The sequence below is a fragment of the Medicago truncatula genome, chromosome 3 (genome assembly GCF_003473485.1).
Source record: "Medicago truncatula cultivar Jemalong A17 chromosome 3, MtrunA17r5.0-ANR, whole genome shotgun sequence".
Lineage (NCBI taxonomy): Eukaryota > Viridiplantae > Streptophyta > Magnoliopsida > Fabales > Fabaceae > Medicago > Medicago truncatula.
Genome location: NC_053044.1, coordinates 48421427 through 48439086, shown reverse-complemented (window position 1 = coordinate 48439086; position 17660 = coordinate 48421427). Strand labels below are relative to the sequence as shown.

Below are 17660 nucleotides of genomic sequence, written 5' to 3'. Positions count from 1 at the left end.
AAGAACATATTCTTATCATGGTCTGTCCACATCATAACTTTTCTCATTTTGTCTTTAACCTCCGTCATCCACCCTTTCTTCCACCACCCTTCACTCTTCTACCGCAACTCACCCACCACCACGGATTCATGTTACCCCAACCTCACTGGATTTGTGTTCTACATAGCGTGATCCTCTACTGTTCTACTTCATCTTGCATTATGGCTATCTTGACCGGAGAGCCACCACACACCACGACAGATAAGTTTCCGGCCACCGCTTCCGGTCGTGATGTCTCTTTTTTTTACTAATAATAAGAAATTTTAATTTAGTTTGACTCTGTTGCTGAATATGCCTTACAACTAGCTTTTGATTTTTGTTTTTATTTGTTTGTTGTCTTGTTGATTATTCCTCTATAGTTTAGTTTGAGATTGTAATTAGTAATTGTTGTTTTTGGCCTTTGAGGAATGTTATACAAAGAACAAAAGAAAATTGAAGCAGGAACCAAAGAACAACCTTAGATCTCATAAAAGAAAATTGAACAAAATGTTTCGGCCAACTTTAGATCTCCTTTGAGGAATTTTTTGAGTTTCTTTTTAAAGTATTTTGTACTTTTTTTATAATGTGTATATGTGTTTCTATATTTTGAATACCTGCAATTGTTTTACGACCTCTACCATAAATTCTAAAGTGCATGGAAGAATGTTCTTAAATGGGTTGAGTGAAATTGCTCCAAGTGGTGGTGGGTGAAAGAGATACGGAGGAGAGTAAAAATAATCATGTATTGAATGTCTATGATAAGGATATGTTCTTTATCTAATCTAATGGTTCAAAAGAACTTTCCTATGGTAGGAAACTCTTGCCCTCAACCACCCTAAATGCCACCTAATTATTATGTTAGTTTTTTCTTCTCACGGACTCGCAACATTCTGAGCATGTCTTTGTTGGCAACACAATCACGTGCTTTGTCATATATTCTATAAATACCACTTGTCAATTTTGTTTTAGACTCACTCAAACTATCGGTTTTACTTGCATTTACCCAACTTCCTTTTCATTTTGCTTCATAGCTTAGTTCTTAAAAATCTCAACTTTCGTACTTAATTAACACTCTTAAGAGAAATTATGAAGCTCACACCCAAATGACCCAATGGACAAAGTTCTTTCCTTTTTGTAAAGAAAAATGAATCATTGTTAAGAGCTATTAGATTATTTCTTGATTAACTTTCAATTTCACTAAAAGATGGTTTCATCCTCTTAAAGAAAAGATGTTTCATATAACTAATGATCTCCGATTAAACTGTAATTAGGTTTAATTTTAATCCCACATTTTATCACCCATTTTTTTTTTTGAGGAATCACTTACCTGAATATGTTTAGTTTGGTCTATGGTTTGGTTTCTTTTAAAATTTTGATGTGTACGAAATTCAATGTCCTCTAAAGCTAATTATATAAAGCAAGAATTTGATAGAGTTTTTTTCTTTATGGTTAATAATAAAATTTTATTTTAATGTTAAGTTTCTTATTTTCTGAGATACAAAGTATTTTCTTAAAAATATTGTAGTTGGTTTTATTCAATATTTCATTTTAAAATGAGGATAAATAGGATTGGATGGAGTACAATACATCGTCTTTGTCAACTGAATTAAACTCATACGGAGAATTCATTTAACATAGATGAACATGTTTTTTGACAAATACTGGACACCATGAGCAAATAAGTAATTTTGACTTTAAAACATAGGGACAACTTTGGCATTCCATTCCTATCTTCCTCTCCTTCTCTGCTCTCTTCGACCCCTCTCTTCATCTTTTTCTCCATTCCACCACCACCGGAACTTCTTCCTCACCCTTCTTCTCCAAATTCTTCCGTGTTCACTCCAACTTCTTAACGTGTTGACTCCGACCACCTCCCATAACTTCTTCTTCTCGTTTTCCGGCCAAATATCCATTGCCTTTCAGATTTGTACTCTTGCACCACTTTCACATCGCCGAAGCAATCGGGATCGGAGTTTATTGATTCTCCTTTATTCGGGCCGGACTCAGACCCTGGTCCTTCTCACATAGTGATTCGTTCAATAACAACATATGGGTTGTCTCCCTCACGCCGTCAGAGAACGACAACGATGAGAAAGAGGCCGTCGGCGAGTGATAGAGAACAGTGGAATATGGTATTAGTGTTGTATTTGTGTTTGTTTATCATTTATGTTAATTTAATCTTTATTGTGACATTATTGATCATATATACTAAAGTTAATTTATTTAATCTTTGTAATTCTTTATTAACTTTTCCTTTATCCCACATGTAAGTTTGACACACTTGTTTATTTTACATTCATTAAAAAATGACTATAAATGGAAATTTTATCAAATTGAAAAAGAGTAATTGATTTACATTGAAGATAAAAACTTCGTCCATTAACTAATTTCAAGCAACACTTTCGTCCTTTAATTTTTTATTTAATCATTTATTTTATAAATATGTAACATTTTCTTCTTTTATCTTTTTCATTTTCCAATTAAGTCCTTTATGCTATTTGTTATCCTTTGTTTTATGAAAAAAAAATCATTATTAGAACTTTTAAAAGATTCATCAAACTCATAAACAAACTCGAATCTTCATCATACAAACATAGAAACTCAAATTTCATTGAAAAATTCTATAAAAATGAATAACAATGTTGGTATTTTATAACATAAATGATTAAAATTGAAAAAGAAAAAGAAAAAGGGCGAAAGTGTAACCTTATTATAACATAAAAGATGAAATCAGAAAGAAAGAAAGAAAAAAGAAGATAAAGACGAAATTGTTGCTCAAAAGTAAGTGAAGGGACAAATTGTTTAATTTTGTCTAAAAACAAAAACAAAAACAAAAAATCGACATTGAGTTTGAAACAATTGCAACACAATGAAAGAGTGAGATAAACTACAAATTTAGGGCCTGAGGCCCTTATTTTACCTGCTTGGGATGGCCTGTAGTAGATTTGCATATTGGATTCATTGAATCAGCCGAATAATGTATGAAAATTGTTCTTTAAACATCTAACAATTGCTAACTAACAACTTAAATTTTTAAAAACGGCACCAATGATAGTTAACTATCGTTGCCTTCTGAACTGTTCAGATGTTGTCATATACATATTATTGTTTGCTTGGTTTTTCAGCTTTTCCGAATATAATTCCATCAGAATGAGAGTTAAGTACCGTTCATGAGCGAACAATAATTATGTACAGTTTGGGGCATTTTGCTAGCTTCTGATGAGCAATTGTTAGGTGACTCTAAAGATCAATTTCCATAATGTATATGTAAAATTATTAAACACATCATCTAATCTAATAGTATATAACGTCCGTAAAAAAAAAAAAAAAAAAAAAAAAAAACTAGTCTATATCATGGTTCTTTCAACAACAAAAAAAAAAAAAAAAATATTCTCCATGGTATACTTATGGACTGTGGTTGAACGGAAGCAAATTCATCATGTCTCAAGAAACAGAATGCATCTGGAACTTTGGCGGGAATATAAAATTATTGATTTTTGTGTCTAAAGAGTAAAAAAAAATAATTAATCAACATATATAAAATAGAATACATTCTTTAAAAAAAAGATAGAATACATAATTTCTGTGACAAAAAAAAAAAGAATTAGAATATAGAAGGATATGATGATGAGAGATCGGATAATTGTAGGATATGATGATTAGAATATAGTTGAAGTTTTTTTTTTAAATGGCAAAATATGTACACAAAGAAGAAACTTGAAAACACCGAAAAATTGTACAACAACAAGGCTTTAAGTTATCAAAAACGGGAAAAGGCAAGAGCTCAGACAAGGTCCCCCTCGAACATCAATAAGACACACGCACTACCGCTACCAAAAAAGAGAATGACAGACATATAATGAGGTTTCTTGGATAGACCAGAGACATAGTTGCATACCAGATCAATAATAACTGAGACTCCCTAAAGACACAAAGTCCTAGAGCAATCTCACCGAATAGCAAAACAATATGACTGACTTAATTTATAAGATATAAAAAAAGTTGATTTAGATAAGATATAATTGCTTCTATCTTTTATCTTGACTATGACATAAACCATAACGTTACTTAATTTAAAAGGATAATCGTATTTGATTGAATGTACAATTTTTCTATTCTATATGGTGTTACACACTTTCAGCACTCGTTACATGTTTGGGGCAGCAACAGAGCACCTATACATGAATTTGTACCCTTTAATTATTTGAAAGTATTCTTTTTGCATTTTTTTACTACAAATTTTTTATTGATAATCAATATAACTTACATAACAAATAGTACAGTACATTAGAACTTCTCCTTTATTTATTTGTTTTTAATAAATTAATCAAGAATCTTGTATTGGAACTAATGGAAGTTTGCCTCCATATATCTCTGGGAGCTGACTCTCATCAATCTCTTCAAGCAATGTTGCTTTCAGCTTCTTGTTCTCAACAAATACTATCTGCAACATATTCAACACATGCATTATGCTCCTAGAACATCTCAATTTTCATACAACAAGTAACAATTTTAAAAGTGTTACCTTCTTCTTGGTATTGTCATCAATGAAAGGGTAAATAATTTTCCATACTTTCATAAACATGTAAGGTGCATGTACTATGAACAACTTTCCCAATCTCTCTGGATAGTAATCTTGTAGAATGGTTAGAGCACCGAGGTAACCGCGTATGTCGCTGTTTGCGTAACCCCATCCCTTAATGTCTGCAATAGATACAAACTTTTCTTCCCCTGGTGGCATCCTGTCACATTGTTGTGTAAGCTACAAAATTTACAATTCTTCTTACTGGATTCACAATTCTTTTTTGTGTGCACATGTAGACATGAATTAATTAATAAAAGGAAAGACATACCTTGAAATTAGTTTCTCAAGAGCGAAAACTACATACCCTGCATACATAAAAAGTATTTATTATTGAGCCAGTGTTTGGATAAATATAAGTGATCATGTATAAATTATTTCTATTACAAAGGATAACATAAAGTCAAACTGTTATCATATTAACTATAAGCGTTTTCATAAACTACCCGTTGGGATAAATAAAATAATTAAGCACTTATCTTATTATGCTTTTGTATAAGTCATTTTTACAACAAGAGATAAAGTCAAGTTTATCGTTTTTTATACAAGTTATAATCTGTTTTTATAAACTATCTTGGGCGACTTAGGAAAATAAGTTGAAAACAACTTCTGGATATGTCATGATAGACGGTTTCCATAAACTCTACCAAATAGTGTCAAAAGAGTTCAAATAAGCAAATTTAAACATGTCACAAGTTGTTTTCATAAGATCTCTGAAACAGTATCATAACAACGTAAATAAGTTCAAATAAGTCAATCTAAACATAAGAGGATTTCAAATGACAGCATTGTACAACTAATGTTATCCCAAGTGAAAGGAAAACATACGTTTGAATGCATCCAAACCATTTTTGTTTTGAAAATGCTTGGCAGCAAAGGCAACAATTATAGGTCGACCCTTCTTATCCAATCCTTGAACATAGATCTTTTCCTGTGCAAGATCATCAGCTATCTCTGAAGGGGATACAGAACCACTTGGAACAAATGATTTTCTCCATTTCATGTACTTTAGGAACATAGCTGAAGCCTTATCTACATCTAAATCACGAGCTCTCAAGAATCTTCTAATCATCAAATCATCTACTTCCTACCCATCATCAAGGCTCAAATCAATTCCAATACTTCCTAATTAGTAATGTAATAGTACAAAACAAACAACATGGCCATCATAAATTTTGTATTTTTATCATAATCCAAAAAATTAATAAATTAAAAAGTCAAACTTTGGGACATTGAACTTTGTGTCAGAGTGAAAAACAGATCCAAATCGGTACAACATAGTTGGCAACTAATTTTGAACAAAGTGCTTGTAGTTGCAAAAAGTGGCAAAGATTAACTGTTTTATCAAAATTAAATACGATGATGTCATGTCATGTGATGATGATGTTTGTTACCTTAGAAGAAGGGTCCCGGCTTTCAACAAGAGTTCTCATGAGGTTGATTTTGGTGAGTTCTGCTTCTGTGCTATCATTCAAAGCTCCATCATCTTGAACAAGAATTTTCCCTTTGGTTTCTTCTTTAGCCAATTCATGTTTTGAATCCAATGCTGAATTCCTCCCAGGCTCAGGGTTCACTGTTTCCATTCTCTTGTTGAAAAATGAATGAATCAATTGTCTCTCAATTCTTTAGGGGGGACATGTCACATAAATATAATAATAATATCACGCATATGGCTTTATTTATTTATTTATTTCTTGAGCTACATATGAATGTCGAATCCGGTTTGGAGTGCTTTGGTGGTTAGCATTTGACGTCAGTAATGTCCTCTCAACTACCCAATTGGGTTAGGGTTAGGGTTAGGTCCAAGCTTTAATTTTCGTTGTTGCCACTTGCTTGCCAAAATATCAAGTCTATATTGATTATTGCTTTTGTACAAGTTAGAACTTTGGGCATAAAATTCAATGCATTTCATTCATAATCAACCGAGAAATAATAGTGACGGATGATAAAAATAATAATTGAAATTAACAATAAATGTTGTTATCTTTGTTAAAAAGTGTGCTACACCATTGGTTAATCGTGTAACGAACTAACACCATAGTTTGTAAAAGAACAAAAAAAAAAAAAAGTCGGGATAGCAACCAAGACCAATTCAGATACATGATCAAGGGACTCATTAAGACAATTAACAATCGTCTCACTAGTAAAAAAAAAAAACAAGAAGAAGACATTTTGTATGCCTAATTTTCTCATCCATTGGATAAGAAAACATGTGGTTTCAACTTCAAGAGTAAATAAACAACAAGGGGTCCAAGTTGTTCTTGCTTTGACAACATTACAATAGTGATCACGAATATAGAAACTTGTGGGAGGGCACTCCATTTCTTCTGGGGTTAATGGTGTTTTATCCCCTGTAATATAGGTCATTTTTTGTTTTCTTCCCTGTAAAATATTTTTTTTGATTTATGACCTATTAAGGGGGTATTCCAAAAAAAATAAAATATTACAGGAGGTAAATAAAAAAAAATATTTTACAGAGGAGAAACCAAAAATGGCCTATATTACACGGCTAAAGCACCATTAACTCTTTCTTTTGAGACTCAAAATAATGGATTTTGGATCATTACGTTACGTATGCATTTTTCGGATTCTATAGGATTATTCATTATATTACTTGATTAATTAGGTAACTAAGTTAGAGTAACCGAAGTTAATTTCAACAGTGTCTTTGGCCTTGATTAGCGCCAGCCTATTGTACATTCATTCAAGGCTCTCGGGCCATTTTCATATGGAGAAGTAACAATGTTCGTGTGTTAAAATGACCCTCTAACCAAGGAAATTTATGGTCCGTTGATTGTATGGTATTTATCTTTTGCCCTGTATGGTAGGAAATGAGCCACATTATTAAGACCACGTGGCCACCAATGGACAGATCATGTTCATCATCCTTAATCAAATAAAAAGACAACAATGAATTGACATAGAGAAAATTTATTAGGGAACATGACACCATTGTTGTTCTGGTATTGAAAACAATTAGATTTTTTACGACAAAGTGGACAACGCTTCCCTCCATAAAAGAAGTCTTGGTCTAGGACATTCTAAGAATAAATCATGCTAAGGTATTTTGTATGGAAAAAAAAAAATTGTATATTCCCTAAATGAGTTATTGTTCAGACAGTGTTTGGAGATGAAGATTGAAGGCCCGGTTTCAAAGTAAATTTATAGAAGGAAATAAAGCAGCTAATTGTTTCCTAAGTATGCATTAAGGAACCCAAACTGTATTTGGCTTGACGAAATTTCTCTTTGCGTTGTACAATTTTTGTACAAACTACAAATGTAGACCTTATGCTTTCTTTTTTTGGGTAGAAGTAGACCTTATGCATTTTGTCTTTGAATGAAATTCACTCATTTGTAAAAAAATATATTAATTGTTGCTTTTCCCAAAAATAAATTTAAATGTTGCTTTTCTTTTAAAATTTTGGCATTAAATTAATTCATCAATTATGGAGTACTAATATTATGATATATGTATTTTTATAATATTATTTAATAATATTTACGAACAAACAAATTCTTTAATTTTTATTTAGTTAGTATGTGGTGAATAAGAAAAATAGTTTGTGCCTAATTACAAATTTGTTTTTGCTAATTGATAAAAAGGATTTTGCTATCCTTTTGCGCGGCCTTAAGCATTATTCTGCTGGTTTATATCAAAAAATATTGTATCGAACCATGTAGACCACGCATTAGTTCAAACCGTTCTAATCTTACAAAATTTTAAATCAAGGTTAAAAAAGTAGTTGTTTGTTAAACAAATTAGTTAAACGGATTTCAAATATAAAAAAAAAAAAAAAGTTGTGTTGAGATTAAACTTAAATAACTATTCACTCAATGATTCATCTTGATCAATTGTATACTTTTCATAATTGAGATATAACTCTATGTATTTTTTCTCGCACATGCTTGCCTAACAATGTAGAATCCATTGTATCAATAAACTTCTTATGCTAAGCAAAATAGTTGGTTGATTTAATGAAATGTAACCGGATAGTTTTTTTTTTTTTTTTTTTGAGAGGAACCGGATAGTTGAATATGAATATACAATTAACCTTATGTTCAAGCATTAGCATCTATGCATGGCTTAAAACAGATCCCTTAAATAACAACAATATGATATATCGTGCTTGCTAAGTCAAATAATCATTTTCGGGTTGCACGTCGGAAAAAGTATTAAACATAGAATTAAACCAAAGCTTATATTGAATAATCGATCATATACAACCAACCACGTCAAGAGTATACATTGAGATTCTATGCTACCTACGTCAAATCCTAAACACAAAGGTGAAATTAGTTACCCATAAGTGAGGTAACTAGCATGAAGAGAAGAATGGTGAAGGATGGGCATTAGTAAGCTTGAATCCAAGCTCTCGTGAAATCCAACTTTGACGTCATCAATGTTATAGACTCTGAAACATGAGTATTTTGAAGACTTGAATATAGTCATATTTGTAGATATATGTACTCTTCTGTTTTATACTATTAATATGGATGCTCTGAGTTTGTTCGCATGTTTATCCCTTTTGTTTTTAGAGATTTTGAATTTGTATTGTATCAATATACTCTATCAATTTAAATGAATGGATATCGTTTATTTTTGTAAAAAAAAAAAAGTTTCTATGCAAAAAGTGAGTTTAAAATTTGAATTTTAGGTCATATGTTATTGCTTTTGTTTTGAACTTTTGACATTCAAAAAATTCTATTTAATCTATCTCGTGTTAAAAAATTCAAAAAAATTGTAAAGAAAAACTTTAATAATGTTTTAAACATTCCTACGGAAAAAACATTAAAAAAAATGTAATGTTTACAAATAATTAAACATATGGAAAATTTTGCAAAGAACTAGTAAGAAATTTACTCATAATTTACAAAAATGTGGATTCAATTTCCGTCATCGATCGATGTGCAAGTTAATGTGTAATATATTTAAACTTTTTGAGTAATAATATTTATCCTTTTTATAGGTCAAAACAATAGAACAAAAGTAAATATGAAAGAGTTGTGTAACAATTATCATAAAATATCGTATATTTCTCAAACTTTTTATCATAAATAAAAAAAGTGGGAAAAAGTTGTGTGGGGAGTATGGATGCCACGCTTTCCACGTAGGATTCAAACCAATTACACCCTTACAGACTCAATCACCAGAAGTTTCCACAGCACACAACTATTCTCTAATATCCTCCATTCATTTTTCTGATTTCCTCAATTCATAGCCTAGCCAGAGGAAGAAGATCAAAGAGAAATCAAAATGGCCTTGCAAGTGCAGGCCTCCCTTTACACTACAAGATTATCACCTACTGCCACTCCTACCCTCCTCCGTCCACTCTCCAATCCATCTACTCTCAAGACATCTTTCTTCTCTCGTTCCCTTAACCTTTTACTTCATCCTAATCAACTACAACTTGCTTATGGACCTCCCAGGTTTACCATGCGTGTAGCTTCCAAACAAGCTTATATCTGTCGTGACTGCGGGTTATTTTCCACTCTTATGCTTTCTGTATCATTCTCTTTTTACTATCTATCTATATATGAATGTTGATAATAATGTTGCAGGTATATTTACAATGAGAGGACCGCCTTTGATAAATTGCCTGATAAATATTTCTGTCCTGGTAATTTCATTACTTTTTTACTCATAGATGGAGGAACTATAATATTTGCTTTTATGCTTTCCATGCCATGTCTAACAAAAAATTAACAATTTTATCATGATCATAACAATTTGTCAATTTCTATTGACTTAAGGTGTACTATCAAATTTCTCTTACAAATCTATATATAGGATGTATGGATTCTAAGTGCATGTTAGGTTCAGTGAATTTGATGGTGAGTTTGATAGAATCGCGGTGAATTACCGCAATTTAGAACATAAGAGCAGAGCTTCCTTGCCAACCACAAAGACTGGTCTCATTTCTTTCTCAACCAAGTTTATTAAGGTCTAAAGTCTAGTATTATACCGATAAGAAAGGGAAAATAGGACGTTTTGTAAGAAGCAAGAGAAATAGGGGTCGTTGAGACTGCATTATGATTGTCTCAAAATGGGGTTTTGCAGTTTGTGGTGCTCCCAAACGAAGGTTTAAGCCCTATGCAACAGATGTCAACAAAAAAGCTAATGAAACAGATGTTAGAAAGGCAAGAAAAGCTGAACTCCAAAGAGATGAAGCAGTTGGGTGAGTCAACCATAGTCCTTTTCTTCTTCCCCTGCTTAATATGTTGACTCCCACCCATTATAATTTGTTTTTGACATAATTTATTATGCTAATTTCAACAGGAAAGCACTTCCTATTGCAGTTGCCGTGGGAGTTGTAGTTCTTGCAGGATTATACTTCTATCTCAACAGCACATTTTAGCTGAATGTTTGATACATTATGTTTTACATCATAAAATCAGACCTTTAATGTATTCATGTTCTTTTGTTTATTTGGTTCGTCAACACTTTTACACCTTTAGTTTCATCTGTTCAATTTCCAATAGCTTGCAACAAGAATGTTGTCATAAGTTAAACAGAAAATAAAGCATGGATATAGAAAAGTAAGTTAAAATTTTCATTTGCCACCTATGACTGAACAAAAGGCCTTAAAGTACGGTACTATAATTATTCGGGCGAACTGTGAAGAATTGTCATGTTTATGAAGTTAAATGTAATCATTGCCAGTTGAACATATGATATATCATATCAAGTTTTCACCGATACAGTGATCAAATGTATTTGATATTTTCATCTATGTAAAAGGGAAAATCAGCCGATAGAAAGTTTAGAGTTTAGACAATGGCAAGTTACGCCGTCCTTGCAATCATGGTAAAGAAAAATCTTCCAAGTGATATTCATAGTAATACATTCTCCATAGGACAAATTTCAGAATTACATTGCAATTGTGAAGGTGCAAATTATGCATCTTCATTAGCACCTCTATCAATACTAAGATTAGGTTTCACTTTAACTAAGCTCTCTATCTTTTCCTAAATATATGCTAGGAATATCAATCAACCCCCGGTCAAGAAAAACGAAGAAACTAGCTCTTTTTATTGGCTATGGCTTTTAATATAGACTGAAACCAAAATATTGACAAGATAGTAATGACTAACGTATGAGAAAGACAATTACTTATATTGACAGATAGCAAGTGGCTGAATTACACATTATGGTCATACCAAACTCTTTCATTCTTGCAAAACAAATGAACCCTCTATTCTTCTATCCATGGACGGTGGAGGGGGAAAATTCAAGGGCGAAAATGTATCATTAAAACAGGAGGTTGGTGCAGGCTTGAACTCGTAAGGGCCTTCTTTTTGTCCCCAAACCTGCAATTAATGGGAAAAAATCATGTTTACCTTTATTCTCTAGGTTTTAAATTTATGAAGGTAAGGTTAAGTAAATCATCAAATTGATTAAATTAATGAGTTAAAGAAAACTAACTTGATTTCCATCGTCGTCATAACCCCGATCCCAGGTGTGTATCTCATTGTTCTTCATAACAGCAAGCTCTGAAGTACAGTAGGTTGCTCCATTCTGTTTTTAGAAAAGTGCAGATATTAAGACACTGGTACTGATAAAAAAAAACGAGGAGGGTAATAAGACAGTGGTTAGAACTGAAAATTACCCATGAATTAGGAAATCCTTCGGGTGGGGTTGAACCTTCATATAAGCAGCGTTTTCCACGTGAACAACGCTTAAGATGTATTGTTGTCAAATGCTCTCCAATATCCTGCAATCACAGTATATGTCAAGGAAGATCAACTACTGAAAGGAATAGAAGTATTACCTTGTTCAAGTATTGGATATTTCAAGGTATTCAAATACACAAATATAATTATCTTACCTAAGAAACTATAAAATAAGGTGTTTCCAGAAATTCAAAAAAAGAAGTATTTCATTGATGAAACCAAGTCATTAAAGACTAAACTTAGACATGTGCTCAAAATATAGAAGACCATGGAGTTTTTTTGTAGAAAACTATTCTAGTACATTCCAGGTTTAGAAAGATTTGGTTCTCTCCTATTGAAAATTTCATCTCAGACCAATGATAACCTCAACAATCTCTCTTTGCTATTATTTATAGGATACCATATTACACTCTGTAACCAACTGGGTAAGGGGTTAACTGGTGGTGTACCCCCCCCACAACAAAAAATTGGTCTTGTACTCTCGGTATTGAAAAAACTCAAACAAAGAAAGAATCCTCTATATAAAATATGTCACTAAGACTAACATTAAGAGGGCAATCGAATGGAGCATGACTCCTTACAAGATGGGTAGAAAATCAAACTAAAAGAGGGTTTCCATCCTCTCCCTCCCCACTCTCTATCACACAATTCTTCTTCTACATCTCATTCTCTCTTGAATATTTTTCTCTCTCTATCTCTCAGCCAGTTGAAGGAGAGAATCCATTTCAACTAAAAGATAGTAGCCTTGCTCAGAGAGAATCAACTGCATCGCCAAAAGCACCTAAACCAGTTGATAGAATTCTAGGCTTCTACATCCTACTTTAGTGAGTCATGGAATTACCATATCATCACCTTTATATGCAAAACTCGGGGGGAAAAGAAAAACTGGAATGTTCATTCATTTGCTTAATCATAACCTAAAAGTGACAACTGATACTAAGGTGCATTGGATTAAGCCTCTGTAGCACTTTGTAGTATAGATCACAACATTAATACCAAAACGCTACCTTAGCAGCAGTTCAGCTGTAGTTTTCTAATTGTTTGCGGATCTAGCCATTTCTTGGGTATCCATCAAACCATCTACAGCTATTAAAGACTAATTTTCAAAACATTCTAAAACCTTATTTCATTTGTGTGAGTCTCATTTCATCACCGTACTTCTTTACACCCTGCTTTTTTGTAAAATTATCTTTCTGTCCTGTTTTTCTTTACTTTTTTCGCTCATCCTCGACACAATTATTTTGACATCCAACGAATTTTATTTACATCGATCTCTTTTCTAACCCACTTCTCGCAAACAAAAAAATGACAAATGTCTAAAAAGAAGATTCCTGGAGCTAAGATCACAAGATGAACCATGAACATTACTTAATGCTTACCCCAATGACTTCCTCTGGTTGTGGGCGCTGATCCTTTGGCCGATCACAGAAATTTTTGTATTCCTCCATGTCTCTGATGGCATATGTACTTAACTGTCAGAGAAAAGAAGTTAGTATTCATGCTCTATTTAAAAACAAATATAACTTTGACATGTAACATGAAAAGAAGAATATACTATTCTAAAAATAAAAGAAGAAGAAAAAACTTAAAGCGGAACCAGGCTTCCAGAAATCAGTATAGAAATATAAGAACAAGTATCCCTAAAATGTAGGGAAATAGTTAGATCAATAATATTTACATCCTGGGCATGGTTCGAATATTGTAGAAGAATACTGTCCACATGACAGCAGTGTGAGTACTCATCTACCAAAGCACAGAAAACAAACTGACATTTAGGCTCTGTTTGGGAGTTTGGAGAAGGGAGGGGAGGGCTTTGGAGGGATGAGGGAGTTTGGAGAAGGGAGGGGAGGGCTTTGGAGGGATGAGATTAGAGGAAAAAATAGAGAAATCTTTCAAAAATTTTGTAGAGAATGATAAATTATTGCTTATGATTAATGAATTTTTAATTTTGAAAGTATTATAACAACATATATTGGATTTGGAAAATTTATCCAAACTCCTCCAATACAATTTTTTAGTTCCCCCAAATTAGGGGGATTTAATATTATGAAGAACACTAAATCCCCCAAAACCATCCCCTCATAAAGCTCTCCATTCTTTCCCCTTCTTCCTTCCTTTTTTTACAAGCCCTCCCCTCCCTTCCCCCAAAAATCCCAAACAGAGCCTTAATTATAGTTGACCCCCTAGTTCCTGCATCGCTATGTATACATAAAACAGAAAATGAGAATAACTTTTAAGCAGTTAAAAAAGAAATCTTCTTCACAACGAAGGCATGGCATACATTGTTTTTCCAATGCCAAACAACAGAAAATTGATGGTAAAACCCCTCTATGGGGAGATCTTAGAATTAAGTCCTAGAATGGATCCTCTCATGTTAAATTTCACATTGGCTTGTTATCCCGTGTACAAATTGTCTCTCAATCTCTCTTCCAAGACAGAAATTGAGTGAAAAATTATAATGAAAGAAAAGTGGCAGAAAATGTTGGCATGACAAGATCATCCGAAATTTCAACATTAGATGATTTATTGTCTTGTGTAAGGGTTGTTCGCTAATGACCTAAAGTTGGAAGATATCTTATGAAGAACGTTGACATCATTAAATTGACAGAATACATACCTCAACATCACATTTCAACTCTTTTGGACAAGGTTTGGTCATTAACAACCTCTGCAAAAAGATATGAACAATATCAACTAAGATATAGGTATTTTTTAATCATATGAAAAAACTGAAATCAGAATTCTAAAAAGTGCATTTTGATGTAGATATATCAACTGCTCTCGTTCATATTTCAATCCAAATAAAAATTGTCACAAGAATATATATATATATATATATATATATATATATATATATATATATATATAGTCTACTACCAACCTGGCGAAAGGGTTTCTGTGGACTCCTCCAAAAAGCCTAGCATCATAAAGAAAAACTTGATTGAGCTAATTTTAAAGGCATTGATATATTGAAAACAATTAATCCGAAAGAAGAAACACAGAACTGTACAGTAGTGCTGACCTGCTCATAATATAGGACATTTGAACCATCAACTAGCTCTGCAGCTGGACATGTAAGCATTCTGCAAGTATATAATTTCAATGTTATACTTGGAAAACACTTAATAAAGCAAATTAAAAGTAGAATTAGAATTAGAGTGTTGGAAAGGAAGAAACCTAATATTGAAATAGTTATCAGGGTCTCTAGAAGCTTGGTCCTTGGAATACTGCATATACATGGATGAAGAATTGAATAATTGAGAAATAAAAGAAACAAGAAAAAGAAAAATAAAAGAAAAGTGAGATGAAATGAAACCTTTTCGCCGGTGAGGGATTGAGTGACTAAATGAGTATGGTCCCAGCGAGTGGTGGACTTACGGAGACGCTTGACGAGAAGAGCGCCACCGAGGAGTAAGAGAGCTTTGAGTGCTAAACCTTGAGCACGGTTCCATCCATTGGAATCGGATTCGGATTCGGATTCCTTACACATGATGATTTTTGGTTATTTTGAATAGTGATGATAAGAAGAACTAATCATGGAATTGATTGTTGAGTAATTTCAGTGGAAGCAGCCAAATAGCAGCGGGCGGCTACAACCACGACAAGTGGAAACTAGAAGAATTCTAGAACATTCTTATTGGGAGGAAGAGGAGTGGCGGAGGCTGTTGTATCCAGTCCAGAGTGGAGTAGAGATGAGGGACAATCCAGCGGTTCAATTTTCTTCTACCCTTTTTTATTTTCTTTACTACCTCCAAAAAACTCTTAAACCTTTTGTGCCGTGCAATTAATAATAAAAATTGAATTAAATATATTTTTGGTCTTATAAATTTCTTTCAAATTTTTCTCTCAAAAAAAAAAAAAATCTTTTAAATTTTCTTTGACTTTTGGTTTTTATAAAATTTTCGATCACCATTTTTTATCTATATTTTTAAGTCAACTCATGTGTAGCATTTGTATTTTTTAATGAAATTGTGTAAAAAAGTATAGAACATTGTAAAAATCTCTAAAGAAAAAATAGAATTTTTTAATAAAAGATGATTTTTTTTTTTTTTAACAAAACACTAATTAATTCATGTTAAGTGCATATTTCATTAGGCTATGTGCATTTGTATTTCTTGCATTTGTAAATAAACATTATTTGAGTACGCACAAATGAAAAAAAGGTAAAAGAGAAGTTTTTTATTTTTAAATTACATGTTTTTCGTGTGTGCTAAAAAATGATACTTATTTGAGGTTGTGACTAAAAAATATTTTTTATATTGTAAATTATATGAATGCATGAACGTCTTTTATACTTGTCATATAAGAATATACTATCAATAGAGTTCAACTGAAGTTTCATAATATGCGACATCATGAGATAAGGGATTTGAAGTCCTTAAATTATAAACAAAATTATACTTTTATTTTCTTAACTTAATGTTAGGTAACAGTTTGTCCTTTATCTTTTTTCATTTCAATTTGATCCTTTTTATCCATTTTCATATAACATTTTCAAGCTTCAAATCTAATATTCTTATTCAAACATAGACGAGGATCATAAATTTGAAGACTAAAAGATCATAAGAAAATAAAATCATGAATTTTAAGCTTAAAAATGTATATGAAAATGGATAAAAATGACCAAATTGAAATGAAAAAAAGATAAAAGACCAAACTGTTACATAAAATTAAGTTAAGGGACTAAAACTGTAATTTTGCCTAAATTATACTTTACATTATACTCTAATAATTTTTTAAAATAATTATACTCTTTTTTTTTTTGTCAGATAGACTAGTGGCTAAGAATTCACTTTTAAAGTGAATAAGTGGGTGTCCGAGGTTCGAACTCCGACTCTTACATATAATAATGCATTGTCCCTGTCAACTGAGTTATGCTCACGGGACTAAGTAATTATACTCTAATCATGTGACTTTGGGTTCAAGGTAATTAATATTGTGTGGGGAAGAGAAATTATGAGTTGTTTTACAAAATTATCCTTAATAAATGGTATGGAAAAGATAAATGAAATAATTGAAAGAAGAGAATGTAATTAATAGTTAAGGATATAATAGGAAAAGTAACATTAATATTTCATTGGTATTGTAAAATAACATATAATTTGAAACAATTTTTTTTCAAAGCGACATACAATTTGGGACGGAGGGAGTATTAATTATGCAGTTAATGAAAATTTAATATCAAGTGATGCCTTATGCACAAATTTCTATGATTTATAGTTAATTTTTTAACTAAGTGCAATTGCGTCGCGTGAATTTTTTTTCATTTTTTCGAGGAGGTCATGACGTGAAGATTCATATTTGGCCAAATTTAAAAGTGAAAAAGGATGATTATGAATTACCGATATTCCAACTATGCTGGCTCATAATTAATCCAGGGGAACAAGGT

The 17660-nt window shown here is 32.1% G+C and overlaps 3 protein-coding genes across 3 annotated transcripts; 1 reads left to right on the top strand and 2 right to left on the bottom strand.

Moving 5' to 3' along the window:
• Positions 1 to 4108: 4108 nt before the first annotated feature.
• LOC11430466 (phosphatidylinositol transfer protein 3) lies at positions 4109 to 6375 on the bottom strand. Its single transcript, XM_003602694.4, has 5 exons — positions 5995 to 6375; positions 5429 to 5687; positions 4872 to 4908; positions 4544 to 4760; positions 4109 to 4462 (listed from the first exon to the last, which is right to left on the bottom strand). Exons 1-5 carry the CDS (start codon positions 6181 to 6183, stop codon positions 4346 to 4348), a joined length of 819 nt encoding a protein of 272 aa, XP_003602742.1. The 5' UTR covers positions 6184 to 6375; the 3' UTR covers positions 4109 to 4345.
• Positions 6376 to 9754: 3379 nt separating this feature from the next.
• Positions 9755 to 11161, top strand: LOC11431219 (uncharacterized). Its single transcript, XM_003602692.4, has 4 exons — positions 9755 to 10078; positions 10160 to 10218; positions 10659 to 10776; positions 10878 to 11161. The coding sequence occupies exons 1-4, from the start codon at positions 9855 to 9857 to the stop codon at positions 10954 to 10956; spliced, it is 480 nt and encodes a 159-aa protein (XP_003602740.1). The 5' UTR covers positions 9755 to 9854; the 3' UTR covers positions 10957 to 11161.
• Positions 11162 to 11406: 245 nt separating this feature from the next.
• LOC11425570 (chromophore lyase CRL, chloroplastic) lies at positions 11407 to 16021 on the bottom strand. Its single transcript, XM_003602691.4, has 9 exons — positions 15588 to 16021; positions 15449 to 15498; positions 15294 to 15354; positions 15153 to 15188; positions 14889 to 14939; positions 13651 to 13743; positions 12208 to 12312; positions 12024 to 12116; positions 11407 to 11908 (listed from the first exon to the last, which is right to left on the bottom strand). Exons 1-9 carry the CDS (start codon positions 15759 to 15761, stop codon positions 11768 to 11770), a joined length of 804 nt encoding a protein of 267 aa, XP_003602739.1. The 5' UTR covers positions 15762 to 16021; the 3' UTR covers positions 11407 to 11767.
• Positions 16022 to 17660: the final 1639 nt, after the last annotated feature.

What these genes read in the sequence shown, in the direction of transcription:
- LOC11430466 (XM_003602694.4), bottom strand. Translation starts at nt 6,183, where the DNA reads ATGGAAACAGTGAACCCTGAGCCTGGGAGGAATTCAGCATTGGATTCA. An exon ending in GCCGGGACCCTTCTTCTAAG is followed by an intron (nt 5,688 to 5,994) that starts GTAACAAACATC and finishes GATGATGGGTAG; the next exon opens with GAAGTAGATGATTTGATGAT. An exon ending in TGGTTTGGATGCATTCAAAC is followed by an intron (nt 4,909 to 5,428) that starts GTATGTTTTCCT and finishes TTATGTATGCAG; the next exon opens with GGTATGTAGTTTTCGCTCTT.
- LOC11431219 (XM_003602692.4), top strand. Translation starts at nt 9,855, where the DNA reads ATGGCCTTGCAAGTGCAGGCCTCCCTTTACACTACAAGATTATCACCT. An exon ending in TATATCTGTCGTGACTGCGG is followed by an intron (nt 10,079 to 10,159) that starts GTTATTTTCCAC and finishes ATAATGTTGCAG; the next exon opens with GTATATTTACAATGAGAGGA. An exon ending in CAAAGAGATGAAGCAGTTGG is followed by an intron (nt 10,777 to 10,877) that starts GTGAGTCAACCA and finishes TAATTTCAACAG; the next exon opens with GAAAGCACTTCCTATTGCAG.
- LOC11425570 (XM_003602691.4), bottom strand. Translation starts at nt 15,761, where the DNA reads ATGTGTAAGGAATCCGAATCCGAATCCGATTCCAATGGATGGAACCGT. An exon ending in AGTTGAAATGTGATGTTGAG is followed by an intron (nt 13,744 to 14,888) that starts GTATGTATTCTG and finishes TTTCTCTGACAG; the next exon opens with TTAAGTACATATGCCATCAG. An exon ending in AAGGATTTCCTAATTCATGG is followed by an intron (nt 12,117 to 12,207) that starts GTAATTTTCAGT and finishes TTCTAAAAACAG; the next exon opens with AATGGAGCAACCTACTGTAC.